The sequence below is a fragment of the Oncorhynchus masou genome, chromosome 11 (assembly GCF_036934945.1).
Source record: "Oncorhynchus masou masou isolate Uvic2021 chromosome 11, UVic_Omas_1.1, whole genome shotgun sequence".
Classification (NCBI taxonomy): domain Eukaryota; kingdom Metazoa; phylum Chordata; class Actinopteri; order Salmoniformes; family Salmonidae; genus Oncorhynchus; species Oncorhynchus masou.
The window spans coordinates 7,255,159-7,278,026 of record NC_088222.1 but is presented as its reverse complement, the minus strand read 5'-3'; the positions used below and the strand labels follow the sequence as shown (position 1 = coordinate 7,278,026).

The 22,868-nt window shown below is 42.9% G+C and overlaps 1 protein-coding gene across 1 annotated transcript; it reads left to right on the top strand.

Moving 5' to 3' along the window:
- The first annotated feature begins 10,826 nt into the window (after positions 1-10,826).
- Positions 10,827-20,802, top strand: LOC135548060 (thioredoxin-like protein 1). Its single transcript, XM_064977291.1, has 8 exons — positions 10,827-11,049; positions 11,671-11,767; positions 12,009-12,182; positions 12,808-12,930; positions 17,053-17,122; positions 17,965-18,137; positions 19,857-19,961; positions 20,317-20,802. The coding sequence occupies exons 1-8, from the start codon at positions 10,952-10,954 to the stop codon at positions 20,344-20,346; spliced, it is 870 nt and encodes a 289-aa protein (XP_064833363.1). The 5' UTR covers positions 10,827-10,951; the 3' UTR covers positions 20,347-20,802.
- The last annotated feature ends 2,066 nt before the right edge of the window (positions 20,803-22,868 follow it).

The window sequence follows — 22,868 nt, the reverse complement described above, 5'->3', positions numbered from 1 at the left end:
GTTGGGTTATAAAAAAATATCCGTAACATTGAACATCCCACGGAGCACAATTAAATCCATTATTAAAAAATGGAAAGAATATGGCACCACAACAAACCTGCCAAGAGAGGGCCGCCCCCCAAAACTCACAGACCAGGCAAGGAGGGCATTAATCAGAGAGGCAACAAAGAGATGAAAGATAACCCTGAAGGAGCTGCAAAGCTCCACAGTGGAGATTGGAGTATCTGTCCATAGGACCACTCTAAGCCATACACTCCACAGAGCTGAGCTTTATGGAAGAGGGGCCAGAAAAAAAGCCATTGGTCCGATGAGACTAAAATTGAGCTTTTTGGCCATCAAGGGAAATGCACAAACCATCACCTCTCATCACCCCGAGAAAACCATGCTTCACTGAGGGGATGGTTATGACAGCATCATGCTGTGGGGATGTTTTTCAGCAGCAGGGACTGGGAGACTGGTCAGAATTGAAGGAATGTTGTATGGTCATGATGTGGAGGTAAACCCAGGCTCTGCATGTCCCCAGGCACCCTCATTTGTTGACTTCTGTGATTGAAAAAGCCTTGCTTTCATGCATGTCAACATCAGAAGCCTTCTCCCTAAGTTTGTTTTACTCACTGCTTTAGCACACTCTGCCAACCCTGATGTCCTTGCTGTGTCTGAATCCTGGCTTAGGAAGGCCACCAAAAATTCTGAGATTTCCATACCCAACTATAACATTTTCCGTCAAGATAGAACTGCCAAAGGGGGAGGAGTTGCAGTCTACTGCAGAAAGAGCCCACAAAGTAATGTCATACTTTCCAGGTCCATACCGTAACAGTTCGAACTTCTAATTTTAAAAATGAATCTCTCCAGAAATAAGTCTCTCACTGTTGCCGCCTGCTACCGACCCCCCTCAGCTCCCAGCTGTGCCCTGGACACCATTTGTGAATTGATCGCCTCCCATCTAGCTTCAGAGTTTGTTCTGTTAGGTGACCTAAACTGGGATATGCTTAACACCCCGGCAGTCCTACAATCTACGTTAGATTTCCTCAATCTCACACAAATCATCAAGGAACCCACCAGGTACAACCCTAAATCTGTAAACAAGGGCACCCTCATAGACGTTATCCTGACCAACTGGCCCTCCAAATACACCTCCGCTGTCTTCAATCAGGATCTCAGCGATCACTGCCTCTTTGCCTGTATCCACTATGGGTCTGCAGTCAAACGACCACCCCTAATCACTGTTAAACGCTCCCTAAACACTTCTGTGAGCAGGCCTTTCTAATCAACCTGGCCCGCATATCCTAGAAGGATATTGACCTCATCCCGTCAGTTGAGGATGCCTGGTCATTCTTTAAAAATAACTTCCTCACCATCTTAAATATGCATGCTCCGTTCAAAAAAATGCAGAACTAAGAACAGATATAGCCCCTGGTTCACTCCAGACCTGACTGCCCTCGACCAGCACAAAAACATTCTCTGGTGGACTGCAATAGCATCGAATAGTCCCCGCGATATGCAACTGTTCAGGGAAGTCAGGAACCAATACACGCAGTCAGTCAGGAAAGCAAAGGCAAGCTTTTTCAAGCAGAAATTTGCATCCTGTAGCTCTAACTCCAAAAAGTTCTGGGACACTGTAAAGTCCATGGAGAACAAGAGCACCTCATCCCAGCTGCCCACTGCACTGAGGCTAGGTAACACGATAAATCCATGATAATTGAAAACTTCAACAAGCATTTCTCAACGGCTGGCCATGCCTTCCTCCTGGCTACTCCAACCTCAGCCAACAGCTCCACCAACCCCCCCCCCCCCCCTCCCCGCAGCTACTCGCCCAAGCCTCCCCAGCTTCTCCTTCACCCAAATCCAGATACCTGATGCTCTGAAAGAGCTGCAAAGCCTGGACCCGTACAAATCAGCTGGGCTTGACAATCTGAACCCTCTATTTCTGAATCTATCCGCCGCCATTGTCGCAACCCCTATTACCAGCCTGTTCAACCTCTCTTTCATATCGTCAGAGATCCCCAAGGACTGGAAAGCTGCCGCGGTCATCCCCCTCTTCAAAGGGGGAGGCACCCTGGACCCAAACTGTTACAGACCTATATCCATCCTGCCCTGCCTATCTAAGTTCTTCGAAATCCAAGTCAACAAACAGATCACTGACCATCTCGAATCCCACCGTACCTTCTCCGCTGTGCAATCGGGTTTCCGAGCTGGTCACGGGTGCACCTCAGCCACGCTCAAGGTACTAAACGATATCATAACCGCCATCGATAAAAGACAGTACTGTGCAGCCGTCTTCATCGACCTGGCCAAGGCTTTCGACTCTGTCAATCAAAATATTCCTATCGGCAGACTCAGTAGCCTCGGTTTTTCTAATGACTGCCTTGCCTGGTTCACCAACTACTTTGCAGACAGAGTTCAGTGTGTCAAATCGGAGGGCATGTGGTCGGTCCTCTGGCAGTCTCTATGGGGGTGCCACAGGGTTCAATTCTTGAGCAGACTCTTTTCTCTGTATACCTGTATATCAATGATGTTGCTCTTGCTGCGGGAGATTCCCTGATCCACCTCTACGCAGACGACATCATTCTGTATACTTCTGGCCCTTCCTTGGACACTGTGCTATCTACACTCCAAACGAGCTTCAATGCCATACAACACTCCTTCCGTGGCCTCCAACTGCTCTTAAACGCTAGTAAAAACCAAATGCATGCTTTTCAACCGTTCGCTGCCTGCACCCGCACGCCCGACTAGCATCACCACCCTGGATGGTTCCGACCTAGAATATGTGGACATCTATAAGTACCTAGGTGTCTGGCTAGACTGTAAACACTCCTTCCAGACTCATATCAAACATCTCCAATCCAAAATCAAATCTAGAATCAGCTTTCTATTTCGCAACAAAGCCTCCTTCACTCACGCCGCCAAACTTACCCTAGTAAAACTGACTATCCTACCGATCCTCGACTTCGGCGATGTCATCTACAAAAAGGCTTCCAATACTCTACTCAGCAAACTGGATGCAGTTTATCACACGCGCTCCAGCAGGTGTATCTCACAGATCATCCCTAAAGCCAACACCTCATTTGGCCGCGTTTCCTTCCAGTTCTCTGCTGCCTGTGACTGGAACGAATTGCAAAAATCACTGAAGTTGGAGACTTTTATCTCCCTCACCAACTTCAAACATCTGCTATCTGAGCAGCTCACCGATCACTGCAGCTGTACATAGTCCATCAGTAAATAGCCCACCCAATTTACCTACCTCATCCCCATATTGTTTTTATTATTTACTATTCTGATCTTTTGCACACCAGTATCAATACCTGCACATGACTATCGGATCATTTATCACTCCAGTGTTAATCTGCTAAAATTGTAATTATTCGCCTACCTCATCATGCCTTTTGCACACAATGTATATAGACTCTCTTTTTTTATTTTTTTATACTATGTTATTGACTTGTTTATTGTTTACTCCATGTGTAACTCTGTGTTGTCTGTTCACACTGCTATGCTTTATCTTGGCCAGGGCGCCGTTATAAATGAGAACTTGTTCTCAACTAGCCTACCTGGTTAAATAAAGGTGAAATAAAATATAAAAAATAAAAATGGTGCTAAATACAGGGAAATTCTTTAGGGAAACCTTTCTGTCTTCCAGAGATTTGAGACTGGGACGGAGGTTCACCTTCCAGCAGGACAATGTCCCTAAGCATACTGTTAAAGCAACACTCGAGTGGTTTAAATGGAAACATTTAAATGTCTTGGAATGGGATATTGAAATCCCAGACCTCAATCCAATTGAGAATCGGTGGTATGACTTAAAGATTGTCAGCGGAACCCATCCAACTTGAAGGAGCTGGAGCAGTTTTTTCTTGAAGAATGGGAAAAAAATCCCAGTGGCTAGATGTGCCAAGCTTAGAGACATACCCCAAGAGACTTGCAGCTGTAATTGCTGCACATTTGTCTCTACAAAGTATTCACTTTGGGGGAGGTGAATAGTTATGCACGCTCAAGTTCTGTTTTTTTTGTCTTATTTCTTTTTTTTTCACATGAGAAAATGTTTTGCATTTTCTAAGTGGTAGGCATGTTGTGGGAGTCAAATGATACAACCCCACCCCCCCACCCCCTAAAAAATATATATATATTAATTCCAGGTTGTAAAGCAACAAAATAGGAAAAATGCCCAGGGGGGTGAATGCTTTCACAGGTCACTGTTACTGGTAGACAGTTACTCTCTTTCCAAATCATGTCCAATCAAGTGAATTTACCACAGGTGGACTCCAATCAAGTGAATTTACCACAGGTGGACTCCAATCAAGTGAATTTACCACAGGTGGACTCCAATCAAGTGAATCTACCACAGGTGGACTCCAATCAAGTGAATTTACCACAGGTGGACTCCAATCAAGTGAATTTACCACAGGTGGACTCTAATCAAGTGAATTTACCACAGGTGGACTCTAATCAAGTTGTCGAAACATCTTAAGGATGATCAGTGGAAAGAGGATACACCTCAGTTCGATTTCGAGTCTCATAGCAAAGGCTCTGAATATTTATTTAAGGTATCTAGTTTTTTTTAAGTAAAAAAAAACAACATTTAATACATTACATCCCTTTGTCATTATTGGATATTGTGTGTTTGTTGATAAGGACTAAAAAAATATATGTAATCTATTTTAGAATAAGGCTGTAATGTAACAAAATGGGGGGAAAGGGGAAGAGTTCTGAACACTATCTGAATGCACTGTATGTATATATAACACTATCTAAAGAAATGAACACACAGCCCTAGCGTATATGCATTATAAGCCAATTTTTTTTTTTTTTTAATTTTACCAGGCAAGTCAGTTAAGAACAAATTCTTATTTTCAATGACGGCCTGGGAACAGAGGGTTAACTGCCTGTTCAGGGCAGAACGACAGATTTGTACCTTGTCAGCTTGCCGCCCCAATTCAATTGAGACTGGAGAGTTGAGTCAGTTTACGTTCTCTCTCAGATCATAAATATGTTCGGATCTCAATAATTTTGTGTATAGAGATTGCCTGGAACATGAAAACAATATATAAAGAACCCCCCCCCCCCCCACGCACACACACACCTAGTGTATATGCAGTATAATGTAATCACTACTTCCAGTGTGAAGGAAATCTCGAGCTTTTGTTCACCTGATATACAATACCTTGTGATGACCTGCAGACCTTTTTATCTACCGAGAGTTCTCATCCGTAATCGCCGCAGCTGTAAACATCCCTCCCAACACCACATAAACATCCCTCCACAAGCCAAACCCACGTAAACATCCCTCCACAAGCCAACACCACGTAAACATCCCTCCACAAGCCAACACCACGTAAACATCCCTCCCAACACCACGTAAACATCCCTCCACAAGCCAACACCACGTAAACATCCCTCCACAAGCCAACACCACGTAAACATCCCTCCACAATCCAACAACACGTAAACATCCCTCCACAAGCCAACACCACGTAAACATCCTTCCACAAGCCAACACCACATAACCATCCCTCCACAAGCCAACACCACGTAAACATCCCTCCCAACACCACATAAACATCCCTCCACAAGCCAACACCACGTAAACATCCCTCCACAAGCCAACACCACGTAAGCATCCCTCCACAAGCCAACACCACGTAAGCATCCCTCCACAAGCCAACACCACATAAACATCCCTCCCAACACCACGTAAACATCCCTCCCAACACCACGTAAACATCCCTCCCAACACCACGTAAACATCCCTCCACAAGCCAACACCACGTTGCCATTCAACGAAAAGTATGGGGCCATAAACAAACTCGAGGCAGCATCTCTGGTGGGCAAAGACTAACTGGAGGGAGACTTCAAAACCATTTTCACACACACACACTCACACGCACGCACACACACACACACTCACACACACACACACACACACACACACACACACACACACACACACACACACACACACACACACACACCACCACCACTCAAACTCTAAACCACTAAACCACTTTTAGACTCCCTACAAAAAACAATGAGGAGCTCCCTCAGCCTCCCTTCGGCAATTCTGACCTATGAACTATTTTCCTGCTGACAAACAAAATCTCAAACAGGATGTAGCTCAATACAGAAGTGGTTCGATAAAGCAAACACGAGGCTACAAGACTGTTTTTCGAGTACAGGCTGTGACGCTCACATCGAGGAATACAACCACTGGGTCTTGCATGAAAGCCCCTGTTCCGGATGACTTTGTGACTTCTCTCTCTGGCTGATATGAGGATTCGACCTCAGGTGCGGAGAAGAGACCAGACATCAATGGTTGAGGATAAACATAAATACTTTACTGAGAAACGGTACACCTAGGGGAAAAACAATAAAACACTAAGTCTTGAAAACTCACTCGGGAAACAAGCACACACAGTAAACAATTCAAGCATCTGTAAATGACCACAGAAAAAACACCTATTTTAACAGGGACACAATCGTGAAATAATAAGACACGATAAAAGTCTCTAGGGCGGTCTCTGCCGCCCTCTGGTGACTAGGAGGAACCCTGACAGCCGATGTGAGTAAAACCATTAAACAGGTTAACAATCACAAGGCCAGATGGAATACCAGGGCGCGTTATCAAAGAATGGCCAGACCAGCTGGCAAGTGTCTTCACAGACATTTTCAATCTCCACTAGTCCCAGTCTGTAATCCCAACATGTTTCAAGCTGACCACCAGTGAGGATAGGCAATAACACCAACACCTACAGCATGCTGACCCTCAACACGGGGTCCCATCAAAGGTGTATGCTCCTGTACTCTCTGTTCACCCACGACTGCGTGGCCACGCACGACTCCATGGCGGTGGTATGCCTGGTCTCCGACTGCGATGAGACAGTCTACAGGGAGGTCAGAGAACTGGCAGTGTGGTGCCAGGACATCAACCTCTTCCTCAATGTTAGTAAGACCAAGGAGCTGATCGTGGACTCCAGGAGAAAGAGGGGAGAGCATTCTCCCATCCATATTTGCGGGGGCTGTAGTGGGGTGGGTCAAGAGCTTCAAGTTCATTGGCGTCCACATCACTAAAGACATAACACGGTCCACACACACCCGCACAGTCATGAAAATGGCACAAGAGCGCCTCTTCGCCATCAGGAGGATAAAACGAGTTTTGCATGGGCCCTCGAACCCTCAAAAAGACTTACATCTGCATCATCGAGAGCATTTTGAATGGCTGCTTTACTGCTTGGTAGGGGCGGACAGCCCAGTACATCACTGGGGCCAAACAATTGCTAAAGACTCAAGCCAACCAAGCCATAGACTGTTCACTCTGCGACCATCCAGAAAATGGTACCGGAGCATCGGCTCTCGGACCAATAGGCAGCTTCCACCCACAAGCCACAGGACTGATAAATAGTTAATGAATGTTTATCTGGACAATCTGCTGACCCTATCCTGGATCAGAATCTACGCACCCTCACAAAACTATATATACAGTACCAGTCAAAAGATTGGACACATCTTCTCATTCCAGGGTTTTTTCTTTATTTTTACTGTTTTCTACATTGTAGAATAATAGTGAAGACATCAAAACTATGAAATAACACAAATGGAATCATTTAGTAACCAAAAAAAAGGTTTCTTCAATGTAGCCACCCCTTTGTCTTGATGACAGATTTGAACTTTGAAGAATCTAAAATCTAAAAATGTATTTTTATTTGTTTAACACTTTTTTTGGTTACTACATGATTCCATATGTGTTATTTCATTGTGTTGATATCTTCACTATTATTATACAATGTAGAAAATAGTGAAAAATAAAGAAAAACCCTCGAATGAGTAGGTATGTCCAAACATTTGACTGGTTCTGTACACACTATATATACACACTACACTGACACGCCCACACAAAAAAACCACACATTCACACACATTACATACTCACACACACGCATACCGACAACACAAACACACATTCAAACATTGAGCTGGTAATGGTACTCCCTGTATATAGCTCCACATTGATCTGGTACTTCCTGTATATAGCTCCACATTGATCTGGTACTTCCTGTATATAGCTCCACATTGATCTGGTATTTCCTGTATATAGCTCCACATTGATCTGGAACTGGTACTTCCTGTATATAGCTCCACATTGATCTTGTACTTCCTGTATATAGCTGCACATTGATCTGGTACTCCCTGTATATAGCTCCACATTGATCTGGTACTTCCTGTATGTAGCTCCACATTGATCTGGTACTGGTACTCCCTGTATATAGCTCCACATTGATCTGGTACTGATACTTCCTGTATATAGCTCCACATTGATCTGGTACTTCCCGTATATAGCTCCACATTGATCTTGTACTTCCTGTATATAGCTGCACATTGATCTGGTACTCCCTGTATATAGCTCCACATTGATCTGGTACTCCCTGTATATAGCTCCACATTGATCTGGTACTTCCTGTATATAGCTCCACATTGATCTGGTACTCGCTGTATATAGATCCACATTGATCTGGTACTGGTACTCCCTGTAAATAGCTCCACATTGATCTGGTACTACCTGTATATAGCTCCACATTGATCTGGTACTGGTACTCCCTGTATATAGCTCCACATTGATCTGGTACTCCCTGTATATAGCTCCACATTGATCTGGTACTTCCTGTATATAGCTCCACATTGATCTTGTACTTCCTGTATATAGCTGCACATTGATCTGGTACTCCCTGTATATAGCTCCACATTGATCTGGTACTTCCTGTATATAGCTCCACATTGATCTGGTACTACCTGTATATAGCTCCACATTGATCTGGTACTGGTACTCCCTGTATATAGCTCCACATTGATCTGGTACTCCCTGTATATAGCTCCACATTGATCTGGTACTTCCTGTATATAGCTCCACATTGATCTTGTACTTCCTGTATATAGCTGCACATTGATCTGGTACTCCCTGTATATAGCTCCACATTGATCTGGTACTTCCTGTATATAGCTCCACATTGATCTGGTATTTCCTGTATATAGCTCCACATTGATCTGGTACTTCCTGTATATATTGCTCCACAATGATCTGGTACTTCCTGTATATAGCTCCATATTGATCTGGTACTTCCTGTATATAGCCCCACATTGATCTGGTACTTCCTGTATATAGCTCCACATTGATCTGGTACTGGTACTTCCTGTATATAGCTCCACATTGATATGGTACTGGTACTTCCTGTATATAGCTCCATATTGATCTGGTACTTCCTGTATATAGCTCCACATTGATCTGGTACTTCCTGTATATAGCTCCACATTGATCTGGTACTTCCTGTATATAGCTCCACATTGATCTGGTACTTCCTGTATATAGCTCCACATTGATCTGGTACTTCCTGTATATAGCTCCACATTGATCTGGTACTGGTACTTCCTGTATATAGCTCCACATTGATCTGGTACAGGTACTTCCTGTATATAGCTCCACATTGATCTGGTACTTCCTGTATATAGCTCCACATTGATCTGGTACTGGGACTTCCTGTATATAGCTCCACATTGATCTGGTACTGGTACTCCCTGTATATAGCTCCACATTGATCTGGTACTGATACTTCCTGTATATAGCTCCACATTGATCTGGTACTCCCTGTATATAGCTCCACATTGATCTGGTACTCCCTGTATATAGCTCCACATTGATCTGGTACTCCCTGTATATAGCTCCACATTGATCTGGTACTGGTACTCCCTGTATATAGCTCCACATTGATCTGGTATCAAAACTCCCTGTATATAGCTCCACATTGATCTGGTACTGGTACTCCCTGTATATAGCTCCACATTGATCTGGTATCAAAACTCCCTGTATATAGCGCCACATTGATCTGGTTCTCCCTGTATATAGCTCCACATTGATCTGGTACTCCCTGTATATAGCTCCACATTGATCTGGTACTCCCTGTATATAGCTCCACATTGATCTGGTACTTCCTGTATATAGCTCCACATTGATCTTGTAATTCCTGTATATAGCTGCACATTGATCTGGTACTCCCTGTATATAGCTCCACATTGATCTGGTACTTCCTGTATATAGCTCCACATTGATCTGGTATTTCCTGTATATAGCTCCACATTGATCTGGTACTTCCTGTATATAGCTCCACATGGATCTGGTACTTCCTGTATATAGCTCCACATTGATCTGGTACTTCCTGTATATAGCTCCACATTGATCTGGTACTTCCTGTATATAGCTCCACATTGATCTGGTACTTCCTGTATATAGCTCCACATTGATCTGGTACTTCCTGTATATAGCTCCACATTGATCTGTTACTTCCTGTATATAGCTCCACATTGATCTGGTACTTCCTGTATATAGCTCCACATTGATCTGGTACTTCCTGTATATAGCTCCACATGGATCTGGTACTTCCTGTATATAGCTCCACATGGATCTGGTACTTCCTGTATATAGATCCACATTGATCTGGTACTTCCTGTATATAGCTCCACATTGATCTGGTACTTCCTGTATATAACTCCATTATTGTGTATTTTATTCCTCTTGTTAATACCTGTATTTTTATTATAATTGTTTAACTCTGCATCATTGGGAAGGGCTCATAAGCATTTCAGGGTTAAGTCTACACCCGTTGTATTCGGGGGTCATGTGACAAATACAATTCGATAGATTCACGTGAAATAAAAACTTACATTGGATCATTATTTGTTAAATCTAGAGAGAATAAATTCATTATATTTCTGTGATTTTGTTTTAGCTGTGGAGTTGACCACGCCCTGCTCGGTTTTCATTGGTTTAATGGCCAACCTTCGTCAAGGCGCTTCTGTAAAGTGTGTGATTCCACAGAAGAGTTGAGTTTGGACAGTGTGTCCTTCCTTACACCCGTGACACTATTTTGTATATAATCTGTCATAAATAAGATACATATTTACAGCTGTAAAAATGGTCGGGGTAAAAGTAATCGGGAATGATTCAGAATTCCAACCTGAACTAGCAGACGCCGGATCAAGGCTTGCGGTAGTGAAGTTCACAATGGCAGGGTAAGGTTTCAAATCTGTTCCCAGGCCCTTGGTTTTACCAGCTAGCTATGATCTACACTGAAATGAATGATTCACTTTCATTCGTCAATGTATAACTAGATAGTTAGTTAGTCCATTTAAATAAAAACGTATTTCACAGTTACATCAGTTGTTGGAATACTTTCAAATAGCTATTTTAAAATAACACTTGATAATTTAACTCGGACCACATACCACGCTATTAGGTAACTAACGTTAGCTAGATAGATAGCTCAGCCAGCTATGACTTAGCAATAGCAGACAGGCTAAGCTAGCTAGACAACTTTAACAGCATGACAGTAGTCTGGTACTAGCTATCTAACAGTCAAATATGTGGGATATAATGTGTGGTACATAGAGGTTATCTAGCTAGCCACCTGTCTGGCTAGTGGTTTTTAATAATAGGCATCAACTTGCGAGCCACGAAGAATAATGCTTATCTAGCTATTATTTTAGCTACTGCACATGTAAGGCTTACTTTTGCATTTCTGTTTTGTTTTTTAACAGCCTTTGTTAATAGCTAGCTAAGCAACGTTAGCCAGTGAACTAAACTTCCGGTTTAGTTGACAATAGCTTCCTATTGAACTCTTCTTCGCTCCCCAGGTGTCGACCCTGTGTCAGGATATCCCCTGCTTTCAACATGTTGAGTAACAAGTACCCTCATGTCATTTTTCTCGAAGTAGATGTACACGTCTGTCAGGTGAGGTTGTTTTTGTGTTAAGACTTTTATCAATACAGCCTACTGTGTCGTTATCAAAACACCAGGTACTCCATTATGTTGTTGTCGTCGTCATAGGAGACTTGGTAAACAAGAAGTGATGCATAGCCTCGGACATGTCAACGTCCTCTCATTGTATTCATTAAGGCAATACAGATGAAGAAGTCTGGTATGTGTGTTGACGCACGGGACTAAGACTTGAATGTCAATCTCCCTCTTTCAGGCAACGGCTGCCGCCAACAACATCTCTGCGACGCCAACGTTTTTGTTTTTCCGTAACAAAGTGCGCGTCGACCTGTATCAGGGTGCCGATGCCTCAGGACTAGAGGAGAAGATCAAGCAGCATGTAGAAAACGACCCTGGAAGCAACGAGGACTCAGACATTCCCAAGGGATATGTGAGTATATGATGAATTGATATCACTCAGGTGAGTTTCCCAAAACGGAAAGTTCATCTTTAGAATTAAGATCATAGTGCGTCTATTGCCTAGCAACTAGCAAACTGATCTTTATGTTTTTGGGGGGGAAACTCGCCCTAGGCTAGATATACTTCTGAGTTCTGTCCTTGTCTTCCCAGACATGGGACGCAAACTCAGAACACCTCGTTGTCTTCCCGAGACAGGATGTGAACACAGAACCCCTCGTTGTCTTCCCGAGACAGGAAGTGAACTCAGAACCCCTCCCTGTCTTCACAAGACAGGACGTGAACTCAGAACCCCTCCCTGTCTTGCACTGTCAATGCTGACTCAGAAAACTTTAGGATTGTCTGGGTCTGTGGTGACGGTATCCCAGGACAGGAAGGCAGTAACAAGGTTTAGCATAAATCAAAGCTAACCATACGATATATAAGCAGTGTCAACCTTCAGGGTGGTGCTTTACAAAGCTACACAAGTAGGTGTGAGAACCTCTTGACGAGAATGAAATCTTTGTTTTTGTGCTCGCTTGTACCGTGCACTTTACATGGGTTCACCTTGTGTGTGTGTCCTTTAAAAAAAAATATGTCTTTGTACTCTGTGTGTTCAGATGGACCTGATGCCATTTGTGAACAAAGCTGGCTGTGAGTGTCTAAATGAGAGTGACGAAAGCGGCTTTGACAACTGCTTAGTCAAGGACACCACCTACCTGGAGTCCGACTGCGATGAACAGGTGAGTCTGAGGATGGATGGATGGATGGATGGATGGATGGATGGATGGATGGATGGATGCTCGGTTCTTCTCTTTCGGTCAGAGTGGTCTGAATGTGTTCATCAGAAAATGTTTGGCCTGGTTATGGAAGGAATTGACGAGACCCAGGCGGAACGCAGATACTTTTTCCTTCTTATGGAGTGGGATGTTACCTTCTATTGATGTCAGCGTGGAATGTAGACCAATAGATGTATAGTATCACCCCTCACTGACAGACCAGACTAATAGATGTATAGTATCACCCCTCAATGACAGACCAGACTAATAGATGTATAGTATCACCCCTCACTGACAGACCAGACTAATAGATGTATAGTATCACCCCTCACTGACAGACCAGACTAATAGATGTATAGTATCACCCCTCACTGACAGACCAGACTAATAGATGTATAGTATCACCCCTCACTGACAGACCAGACTAATAGATGTATAGTATCACCCCTCACTGACAGACCAGACTAATAGATGTATAGTATCACCCCTCACTGACAGACCAGACTAATAGATGTATAGTATCACCCCTCACTGACAGACCAGACTAATAGATGTATAGTATCACCCCTCACTGACAGACCAGACTAATAGATGTATAGTATCACCCCTCGCTGAGAGACCAGACTAATAGATGTATAGTATCACCCCTCGCTGACAGACCAGACTAATAGATGTATAGCATCACCCCTCACTGACAGACCAGACTAATAGATGTATAGTATCACCCCTCACTGACAGACCAGACTACTAGATGTATAGTATCACCCCTCGCTGACAGACCAGACTAATAGATGTATAGCATCACCCCTCACTGACAGACCAGACTAATAGATGTATAGTATCACCCCTCACTGACAGACCAGACTAATAGATGTATAGCATCACCCCTCACTGACAGACCAGACTAATAGATGTATAGTATCACCCCTCACTGACAGACCAGACTAATAGATGTATAGTATCACCCCTCACTGACAGACCAGACTACTAGATGTATAGTATCACCCCTCGCTGACAGACCAGACTAATAGATGTATAGCATCACCCCTCACTGACAGACCAGACTAATAGATGTATGGCATCACCCCTCACTGACAGACCAGACTAATAGATGTATAGTATCACCCCTCACTGACAGACCAGACTAATAGATGTATAGTATCACCCCTCACTGACAGACCAGACTAATAGATGTATAGCATCACCCCTCACTGACAGACCAGACTAATAGATGTATAGTATCACCCCTCACTGACAGACCAGACTAATAGATGTATGGCATCACCCCTCACTGACAGACCAGACTAATAGATGTATAGTATCACCCCTCACTGACAGACCAGACTAATAGATGTATAGTATCACCCCTCACTGACAGACCAGACTAATAGATGTATAGCATCACCCCTCACTGACAGACCAGACTAATAGATGTATAGAATCACCCCTCACTGACAGACCAGACTAATAGATGTATAGTATCACCCCTCACTGACAGACTAATAGATGTATAGTATCACCCCTCGCTGACAGACCAGACTAATAGATGTATAGTATCACCCCTCACTGACAGACCAGACTAATAGATGTATAGCATCACCCCTCACTGACAGACCAGACTAATAGATGTATAGTATCACCCCTCACTGACAGACCAGACTAATAGATGTATAGTATCACCCCTCACTGACAGACCAGACTAATAGATGTATAGTATCACCCCTCACTGACAGACCAGACTAATAGATGTATAGTATCACCCCTCACTGACAGACCAGACTAATAGATGTATAGTATCACCCCTCACTGACAGACCAGACTAATAGATGTATAGCATCACCCCTCACTGACAGACCAGACTAATAGATGTATAGTATCACCCCTCACTGACAGACCAGACTAATAGATGTATAGTATCACCCCTCACTGACAGACCAGACTAATAGATGTATAGCATCACCCCTCACTGACAGACCAGACTAATAGATGTATAGCATCACCCCTCACTGACAGACTAGACTAATAGATGTATAGTATCACCCTTCGCTGACAGACCAGACTAATAGATGTATAGCATCACCCCTCACTGACAGACCAGACTAATAGATGTATAGCATCACCCCTCACTGACTAGACTAATAGATGTATAGTATCACCCTTCGCTGACAGACCAGACTAATAGATGTATAGCATCACCCCTCACTGACAGACCAGACTAATAGATGTATAGTATCACCCCTCACTGACAGACCAGACTAATAGATGTGTAGTATCACCCCTCACTGACAGACCAGACTAATAGATGTATAGCATCACCCCTCACTGACAGACCAGACTAATAGATGTATGGTATCACCCCTCACTGACAGACCAGACTAATAGATGTGTAGTATCACCCCTCACTGACAGACCAGACTAATAGATGTATAGTATCACCCCTCACTGACAGACCAGACTAATAGATGTATAGCATCACCCCTCACTGACAGACCAGACTAATAGATGTATAGCATCACCCCTCACTGACTAGACTAATAGATGTATAGTATCACCCTTCGCTGACAGACCAGACTAATAGATGTATAGCATCACCCCTCACTGACAGACCAGACTAATAGATGTATAGTATCACCCCTCACTGACAGACCAGACTAATAGATGTGTAGTATCACCCCTCACTGACAGACCAGACTAATAGATGTATAGCATCACCCCTCACTGACAGACCAGACTAATAGATGTATGGTATCACCCCTCACTGACAGACCAGACTAATAGATGTGTAGTATCACACCTCACTGACAGACCAGACTAATAGATGTATAGTATCACCCCTCACTGACAGACCAGACTAATAGATGTATAGTATCACCCCTCACTGACAGACCAGACTAATAGATGTATAGTATCACCCCTCACTGACAGACCAGACTAATAGATGTATAGTATCACCCCTCACTGACAGACCAGACTAATAGATGTATAGTATCACCCCTCACTGACAGACCAGACTAATAGATGTATAGTATCACCCTTCGCTGACAGACCAGACTAATAGATGTATAGCATCACCCCTCACTGACAGACCAGACTAATAGATGTATAGCATCACCCCTCACTGACTAGACTAATAGATGTATAGTATCACCCTTCGCTGACAGACCAGACTAATAGATGTATAGCATCACCCCTCACTGACTAGACTAATAGATGTATAGTATCACCCTTCGCTGACAGACCAGACTAATAGATGTATAGCATCACCCCTCACTGACAGACCAGACTAATAGATGTATAGTATCACCCCTCACTGACAGACCAGACTAATAGATGTATAGTATCACCCCTCACTGACAGACCAGACTAATAGATGTATAGCATCACCCCTCACTGACAGACCAGACTAATAGATGTATAGTATCACCCCTCACTGACAGACCAGACTAATAGATGTATGGCATCACCCCTCACTGACAGACCAGACTAATAGATGTATAGTATCACCCCTCACTGACAGACCAGACTAATAGATGTATAGTATCACCCCTCACTGACAGACCAGACTAATAGATGTATAGTATCACCCCTCACTGACAGACCAGACTAATAGATGTATAGTATCACCCCTCGCTGACAGACCAGACTAATAGATGTATGGTATCACCCCTCACTGAGAGACCAGACTAATAGATGTATAGCATCACCCCTCGCTGACAGACCAGACTAATAGATGTATAGTATCACCCCTCACTGACAGACCAGACTAATAGATGTATAGCATCACCCCTCGCTGACAGACCAGACTAATAGATGTATAGCATCACCCCTCACTGAGAGACCAGACTAATAGATGTGTAGTATCACCCCTCGCTGACAGACCAGACTAATAGATGTATGGTATCACCCCTCACTGAGAGACCAGACTAATAGATGTGTAGTATCACCCCTCACTGAGAGACCAGACTAATAGATGTGTAGTATCACCCCTCACTGAGAGACCAGACTAATAGATGTAGAGCATCACCCCTCGCTGACAGACCAGACTAATAGATGTATAATACTGAACTCATATTTTTTCCTCTTCAGCTCCTAATTACTATGTCCTTCAACCAGCCTGTCAAGCTGTTCTCCATGAAGCTCCTGTCCTCTGACCTCGGTGAGTCCTTATTCTTCCTGGTCAGCTCCTAAATGTTGCTCCGTTTCCTAATAAAAGTACATGTAGTTGAAATGGGAAAACATTTTTAAATTTGACCGTTGGCCGACGGAATAGATGCTGTCCTTTATTGGGATTGATCGTGGTTTATCGTTTGTTGTTGAGTTCCCAAGCTTTCTTTGGTTGCACTGTGCCTCCCCTGTCCCGTCTTATTCAGAGGGGTTGGGTTAAATGCAGAAGACACATTTTAGTTGAGGGAATTCAGTTGTACAACTGACTTTTCCCCCCTCTCTGCCTACATCCTTTTCCCCCTCTCTGCCTACTTCCTTTTCCCCCCTCTCTGCCTACATCCTTTTCCCCCTCTCTGCCTACATCCTTTTCCCCCTCTCTGCCTACTTCCTTTCCCCCCCCTCTCTGCCTACTTCCTTTTCCCCCCTCTCTGCCTACTTCCTTTTCCCCCCCTCTCTGCCTACTTCCTTTTCCCCCCCTCTCTGCCTACTTCCTTTCCCCCTGCCTACTCCCACCCCCTCCCTGCCTACTTCCACCCCCTCCCTGCCTACTTCCTCTCCACCCCCTCCCTGCCTACTCCCCCTCTCTCTGCCTACTTCCTTTCCCCCTCTCTCTGCCTACTTCCTTTCCCCCTCTCTCTGCCTACTTCCTTTTCCCCTGCCTACTCCCCTCCCTGCCTACTTCCTCTCCACCCCCCCCTCCCTGCCTACTCCCCCCCCCCCCCTCCCTGCCTACTTCCTTTCCCCCCTCTCTCTGCCTACTTCCTTTCCCCCCCCTCCCTGCCTACTTCCTTTCCCCCCTCTCTCTGCCTACTTCCTTTTCTCCCTGTTATACAGCCCAGGCACCAAAGTGTGTGAAGATCTTCATTAACCTTCCTCGCTCCATGGACTTTGACGATGCTGAGCGTAGCGAGGCCACACAGACCCTGGACCTGGCTGAGGAGGATTTCAAGGACGACGGACTGATCCCACTGAGATACGTCAAATTCCAGAATGTCCAGAGCGTCACCGTAAGTCATTTAACACCCAACCAATCACCTGCAGGCCTCTCATTTCCTGGTTCTTTCCTTCCCTCTTTTTTTTCCTGAGGTCACATGATATTGAAACACTGCAATGTATCTCAGTTGGTTCCTGTTCTCAAGCTAGAAGGAGGTGTGTCCAGTTCTGAACTGCAGACAAAGAGGAGGCGACGTCAGAGGACTGACTCCGCCCCGATATCTGTCCCCATGAGAATAAAATGTGAAGCAGACCAATGGGAGAGTTTCTGTATGGAGGTCAATGAGCTTTGAACTTGGTCAACATAAAATGTAATTGATTTGATGAAATAAAGTTTGGTAATGTTTAGGTTATGAATTACTGATAGATAGATGCACGTGGTATCCTGGCAACTTCTGAGAAAAATGATTTTATATCAGAGTTGTCTGTTGGTCAAATGCGTATCTACTCTCTCATTGGCTAGAATGCTCCCACCTGATCCCGCCTCCTTCTGCCTTTGTAGACTTTTATTCCCATTCTCCATTATCTTGTCAATATAATGTGGTGCCGACATGCATTCCAATTTTAATTAAGAATTTGTTCTTAACTCACTTCCCTAGTTAAATAAAATAAATAATGAGTTGTGTTAATGTAGAACCATACAGCCATCTAGTGGCACAAAATAGTAATGATTTTTTGTTGTTGTCTCAACCGCAGCCCACTAGGCTACACACAGATGTGATATAATGTAGAATGCATGTTTACAGAAAAGTCAGATATTTGTTGCTTGATTGGCAACATAAGTTTTAACTAAGACTGCGTGAATTCTATCCTTTATGGGCAGTTTCCCAGACAATGGTCCTAGACGAGAAAGCTCTTTCAAAAGGAGATTCTCTATTGAGCATGCCAGGGCAACACTTAAACTGTGCCCGGGAAACTGACCATTATGATGAAGTTGTGTTCCAGTATGATGAAGTTGTGTTCCAGTATGACGAAGTTGTGTTCCTTTATGACGAAGTTGTGTTCCTTTATGACGAAGTTGTGTTCCTTTATGACGAAGTTGTGTTCCTTTATGGTGAAGTTGTGTTCCATAATGATGAAGTTGTGTTCCATAATGATGAAGTTGTGTTCCTTTATGATGAAGTTGTGTTCCTTTATGATGAAGTTGTGTTCCTTTATGGTGAAGTTGTGTTCCTTTATGGTGAAGTTGTGTTCCATAATGATGAAGTTGTGTTCCTTTATGATGAAGTTGTGTTCCATAATGATGAAGTTGTGTTCCTTTATGATGAAGTTGTGTTCCATAATGATGAAGTTGTGTTCCATAATGATGAAGTTGTGTTCCTTTATGATGAAGTTGTGTTCCTTTATGATGAAGTTGTGTTCCTTTATGGTGAAGTTGTGTTCCTTTATGGTGAAGTTGTGTTCCATAATGATGAAGTTGTGTTCCTTTATGATGAAGTTGTGTTCCATAATGATGAAGTTGTGTTCCTTTATGATGAAGTTGTGTTCCTTTATGATGAAGTTGTGTTCCTTTATGATGAAGTTGTGTTCCTTTATGGTGAAGTTGTGTTCCTTTATGATGAAGTTGTTTTCCTTTATGATGAAGTTGTGTTCCATGATGAAGTTGTGTTCCTTTATGATGAAGTTGTTTTCCATGATGAAGTTGTGTTCCTTTATGACGAAGTTGTGTTCCATTATGATGAAGTTGTGTTCCATAATGATGAAGTTGTTTCTTCCCCCATGTGTTGTAACAGATGTTTGTGAAGAACAACCAAGGGGATGAAGAGACTACGAAAATCAATTACCTTACTTTTATTGGGACCCCTGTACAGGCAACGAACATGAATGACTTCAAACGGGTAAGGTCTGCCCCCCCCCCAACAGCTATGAGACTATGATGTTGACAGTATTGAATTGTGATATTGAATTTTGTATCCTGCATTGGGATCAGGCCTGACAGCAATGATACAATCATAGCAATATCATTTCAATTGTACATTACATTGATTTCAGCAATTAAATCAGGCTAATGTGGAGATTTAAATTAAAACAACAATGTCCAGTTGTTCCACTATACATGCCAAGTTTTCACTTGGTACGAATAATGTTATTTGCTACTGCATACAATGTAGGAGGTTTGCGTTGACGTCTACTCCTTTGGGACGTGGAGGATTCCTGCACTGTTTACACGGCTGTGTTTTCTATTCAACGTAGGTTGTGGGCAAGAAAGGAGAGAGTCACTGATAAGGAAGAGAGGAGGAGAAGACTGCCCGTATTGCTGCGATGACCCCTGCCAGGACTTAGCCTCTTGTCTGTCTGCCAAAGCTGCCACTGGGAGGGGTTAGGGTCTGCTCCCCTTTAACACAACAGACCAACCAATGCTGTGTTCCAAATAGCATCCTAATTCCCTTTTTAAAGTACACTATATATTTTTTGGGGGGGGGCCTGATATCCATCCTGAAGTCTGGATCAAAGCCAGAGGTGTCAGTGGTCAAAAGTAGTGCATTGTATAGGGAGTCATTTGGGACACATCCATCAACGTAACGTTTATACGAGTTTGTGCTCCTCTGTTCTGCCGGTGAAGTGACCTCGGCGAGACAACTCGCTCAATTCATTTTTTTAATTTTTTTTAACTTCTTTTAAAAAGAAAATGTAATTCCGACAAACACTGTAAATAAACGCAATCCTTTTTCAAAGTCACATTGGTATTTCATGTCTCTTGAATTTTTAGAAAAGTTTAAACAACAATCTTCCTAACCGCCATTCACGAAGACGAGGGAAATGGAATTCCCAGGGTACGTCATGTTTTCTACGGCTGGAGTTCCTGTTATTGTAAAATATTGCAGAGTTCCGGCACCGAAATGTAACAGTCGTCTTCAAGCACTGATCATCCCCGTGGACATGCGTATGACAGTCTACTGCAGAAAAGGGAAGAACCCCAGGTGACGGAGTTTGACGGTAGCAGCATCTCGAGCACCAACAGGTGCGTGAGTCCACTTCTGAATGGGGACGAGGATAATGTAATGCCATTTTTTGACCACATCGTGTCACCAAAGGCTTTGCTATAACGTCTTACACAATCGATGGGCGCCTACCGCACTTCAGAGAGCTCTTGTTTTCCGCTGAATGGTTGATTTCATCAGAAATACGGGCTCTTGTTATATTGGTCCTCTTTCTGAATTTTTGGGGAAACAATATTTGCGAGAGGTAATTTCAGTTAATTGTGAGATTTTTTTTCACAGTAATTCACTTCAGTTTTTGTATAAACATAACATACAGAAATTCCATGATTTTATTTTTGCAATTACACAGGATCTCTTGGTTATTAATTAACATTTCTACCGTGGATACAAAAAAAAATGATGTTGCTGGGGATATGTTTTAATTTGCATTAACAAATATTGATATGTTTATTTATATTGTTAAAATGAAAAGTGGTGTAATTATTCTTTAAGCTGGGACAACACTGTGTTAATGTAACAGAATTGTTGACGATGCTACTCCTAATCAAACCAAGATCAAGGCTGCTAGATGACTAAATTAGTTTTTGTTATAAGCTAATTTAAGCCTGTGCATTTATTTTAATTATTGGCACTTCTGTCTGTTAATTTATGATAAACATAATTTACCATATTGAGAAAAATCCTTGTTATTTTGAAAAATCGATCATCTGCATTGGCAGTTAAGGCCTATTTAAAAAATATATAAAATAATTTTACCAAATAAAACATTTCTCTGACCAAACGTGTGTGTGTGTGTGTGTACTATTCCGATTTGACATTTTGACTGTGATTTATAAATTGAGTGATTTGAAGAGGACAAGTTAGTAGCTTATATTATGGAAGGGTTTTCATAAATGGTGTCATGACGAAGCTGTGGCTGCTGCCTGAAGACAGGAAGAGAATAAATCAACCGCGAAGGTTCTTCCTTCAATAAAATCACAGCAACCATAATGGCAGAAAAGATAGCTTTTACCACCGGCATAATGAACTACTACAAACGTAAACCACTGTGAACTTGAAATGAATAGTTTTTTAAATCAAAAACATCAATGATACCGTTCTAAAATTGTACCGTTTTTAATTGACGCCGGTGGTTTGATTTAATTTCCTGTTTGCTGTTGCTCGCTGCGTACGGCGTTAGTCCACGCGTTGGGGGTTATGTTAGAGGCATATCATTCCATTGGCTAAGTTTTTAAATACATATTGAAGAAATCCTAATGCACAGTAATTTCCTCTTACTGGTTGTACCTCTAAGGACAGAGACATCTATGTTAAAGTGAAATGGCATCCTGCTATTCTCTATATAATAAAAACAGCTTTTGACCAGGGCTCAAATTGAACAATACAGTGAACTCAAAGTATTGGGACAGTCACACATTGTTTTGGTTGTTTTGGCTCTGTACTCCCAGCACTTTGGATTTGAAACGATACAATGACTATGTGGTTAAAGTGGACTGTCAGCTTTCATTTGAGGGTATTTTCATCCATATCGGATGAACCATTTAGAAGTTAACAGCACTTTTTGTACATAGTCCTTCCATTTTAGGGGGACAAAAATATTGGGACAAATCCATGTGTGTTAAAGTAGTCAAAAGTGTAGTATTTGGTCCCAATATTCCTACCACTCAATGATACATTAAGCCTGTGACTCTACAAACTTGTTGGATTAATTTGCTGTTTGTTTTGGTTGTGTTTCAGATTATTTTGTGCCCAATAGAAATGAATAGTAAATAATGTATTGTGTCATTTTGGAGTCACTTTTAT